This window comes from Egretta garzetta, unplaced genomic scaffold (genome assembly GCF_000687185.1).
Source record: "Egretta garzetta isolate BGI_Z169 unplaced genomic scaffold, ASM68718v1 scaffold223, whole genome shotgun sequence".
In the NCBI taxonomy this organism is placed as follows: domain Eukaryota; kingdom Metazoa; phylum Chordata; class Aves; order Pelecaniformes; family Ardeidae; genus Egretta; species Egretta garzetta.
In genome coordinates, this window is record NW_009259033.1 from 56,808 (window position 1) to 60,001 (window position 3,194).

The 3,194-nt window shown below is 54.2% G+C and overlaps 1 protein-coding gene across 1 annotated transcript; it reads left to right on the forward strand.

Annotated features, from left to right (window-relative positions):
- Positions 1-1,145: 1,145 nt before the first annotated feature.
- Positions 1,146-2,132, forward strand: LOC104122635 (SRY-box transcription factor 18). Its single transcript, XM_009634796.1, has one exon. It carries the CDS (start codon positions 1,146-1,148, stop codon positions 2,130-2,132), a length of 987 nt encoding a protein of 328 aa, XP_009633091.1.
- Positions 2,133-3,194: the final 1,062 nt, after the last annotated feature.

Genomic DNA, 3,194 nt, shown 5'->3' on the forward strand with positions numbered 1-3,194 from the left:
TAGGCAGTTATGGGGCCGGGGATGCGGGCTGCAAGAGTGTAGGGCTGTGGGGTAGAGGGGTACAGGGCTGGGGATACTGGGGTACAGAGCTGGGGATGCAGCAATGCAGGGGGTATGGGGCTGGGGAGCTAGGGAGAGGCAGTTATGGGGATGGGGGCTGCAAGAGTGTAGGGGCAGCGGTGTGCAGGGATATGGAGCTGGAGGTGTGGGCTGCAGGAGCCAAGGGCAGCAGGATTCAGGGATACAGGGCTGGAGATGTGGGCTGCAGGGGTGCGGGGCAGTGGGGTGCAGAGTCGCAGCACTGGGGATATACACTGCAGGGGTACAGGGCATTGGGACGCAGGGATACAGGACTGGGAGTGCAGGATGAAGAGGTACTGGGCATTGGGATGCGCCTTGCAAGGGTACGGGGCTGTGCTTGCCAGGCTGCAAGGGTACAGGGCTGTGGGATGCAGACGGTGAGGTTATGGGGGTGCAGGAGCGGGGTTACAAGGATAGGGTGCTGCGGGATACGGGGCTGGGGGATGCCAGGCTGGGGGCTGCAAGGTTAGAGGGCTGCAGGGTGCAAGCTGTAAGGATACGGGATCAAGGGATGCCGGCTGTGGCGTGCGGGACGCAGCGCACAGAATATGGGATATGGTATTAGAGGGTGTGGGAATACGGGGCTGCGGGTTGTGGGATGTGTGGATACGGAGTTACGTGGTACGCAAGATGCAGGGAAACAAGGCTGCGCGATGCAGAGGTAGAGGGCTGTGGGGTGCGCAGCTGCGGGGCTGCAGGATATGGGAATACGGGGCTGCAGGATGCGGGATACATGACTGTAGGATGCGGGATGTGGGAACACGGGAAGCAGGATATGGGTAGATGGAGTTGCAGGATGCGGGACTACGGGAAACAGGATATGGCCAGCCAGGGCAGGAGGATGCGGCAACGCGGGGCTGCGGGGTGCGGGGACGTGGGATTCAGGATGCGGGGTTTAGGGGTGGGTGATTGGGGCTGCAGAGGAGCAGGGCTGTGGATGCGGGAAGCCCCACCCCACCCTGGGGCTTTGCACCCCCATTTTCCCACTGCACCGAAGCGCTGGGCACAGCCCAAGCCTGCTGCTGGGTCAGCCCTGCTGGGGCTCCCATCCCCAGCCCCTCCTCATGCCAGCACCAGGGCCCCGCTCACCCCAAGGGAGCCCTTCCCAACCCAAGGGTGCCCTCTCCCAGGGTGCCCCCGTGCCCCAGCCAGCACCGGGTGGCCGAGCCGGTGTCACAGAGCTTCTCTTTCCCCTTCCAGGCCAGTCGTGGAAAGCGCTGAGCGCCAGCGACAAACGTCCCTTCGTGGAAGAGGCAGAGCGGCTGCGAATCCAGCATCTCCAGGATCACCCCAACTACAAGTACCGCCCAAGGAGAAAGAAGCAAGCCAAGAAAATCAAGAGGATGGAACCCAATATCCTCCTGCATAACCTTTCCCAGCCTTGCAGTGACAACTTCAGCATGAGTCACCATGGCGGCAGCCAGCCGGGCCACCCCCAGCCTCCCCCACTTAACCACTTCAGAGAACTCCACTCCATGGGGTCGGATATTGAAAACTATGGCTTGCCAACTCCTGAGATGTCTCCCTTGGATGTCTTGGAACAGACCGAGCCGGCGTTTTTCCCTCCGCACATGCAGGATGACTGCAACATGATGCCCTTTCGCGGCTACCACCACCATCACCAGATGGAGTTTCCCCAGGAGAAGTGCATGGGGCGGGACGTGGCCGTGCCCTACGCGCAGACCCCATCGCACTTGGCCGACGCCATGAGGACTCCCCATCCCTCCAGCATATACTACAACCAGATGTGCTCGGGAACTCAGAACGGGCTTTCCGCCCACCTGGGCCAGCTCTCGCCCCCACCCGAAGCCCACCACATGGAGAGCGTGGATCACTTGAACCAAACCGAGCTGTGGACAGACGTTGACCGCAATGAGTTTGACCAGTATTTGAACATGAGCAGGACTCGTCCCGAAGCCTCGGGACTCCCTTACCATGTCTCCCTGTCCAAAGTGACTCCTAGAAGCATCTCCTGCGAGGAGAGCAGCTTGATATCCGCCCTGTCCGATGCCAGCAGCGCTGTTTACTATAGCCCCTGCATCACCGGTTAGGTTGGCCCCACCGTCCGATGCTCTCACCGGGAGAGCCCCGGCTCCCCGTGAAAAACAAAAAGCCATCCTCCTTTAACCACAAGCTCCATAATATTTAGAGTATCTCATTAAATGCATCGCTTTCTTTTCGTTTGGTTTTTGTTTGGTTTTTTTTTTTAATTTTTATTTTGGTTTTTTGTTTTGGTTTTGGTTTTTTTTTTTGGTTTTTTTTTTTTTAGAGAAAGAATCATGCTGAACTCACTGATATACCGTATAACTATATAACACAGATAGATGCCTTTCCCAAGCACTAGCCTGCCTGCCGCGCTCCCCGCTCCAGCCCTCGGCAGGGCGTAGCTCCTGCTCCCACCAGCTCCAAGGGGCATTTTTAAGCCAATTCCAGTAAATCCCGCCTGAAACAACCACCGCCAGGATGAGCCGAAGCGACCTGCCCCCGACACTTAACCCGAGGGCAGGCGAACTTGCCGGGGAGGAGGGAGAAAAGTTTTAGGAAGACTTTGCCGGGGCCGTTGAAGAGTCGGTGCCCGTTAGGGGTGGGCTTTAGGACAGTTTTTACTGTATTCTCAGCAATATATTTTAATTGGGCAACAAAACTATATTTTTACTAAGCATTTTTATATATAAAATGGTATTTAATGTCTTCTGGGGTTTGTTTTTTTATTAGACTTTTTAAAAATAAATCAAGGGATATCCATGAGATCTAAAGCATTTATGTAGCAAAGCTGGATTTTTTTTTAAAAAAAAAAAAGGGGGGGGGAGGGAGGAAAGGAGATATTTTGTGAAAAGGGAAGGACAATGTAAATATTGTGGAACAATTGACTGGAATTTTGTACAAAAGAAAACTATGACTGCAAACACTTTTATTGTCTAGAACTGTATGGAGAGCAAACTGTTTTATACTGGTTAATTATTAAAACATCTTCATATAATTGTTCCCATCTTGTGTGCTTGTTGTGCGAACACATATTTTCCGCAAATACATGTTGTCCCAACCATTTCCAGATTTTTGTATGCGTTGATTAATGTTTTGACAACCTGGCAAATGTATTAATTTCCAGGCTG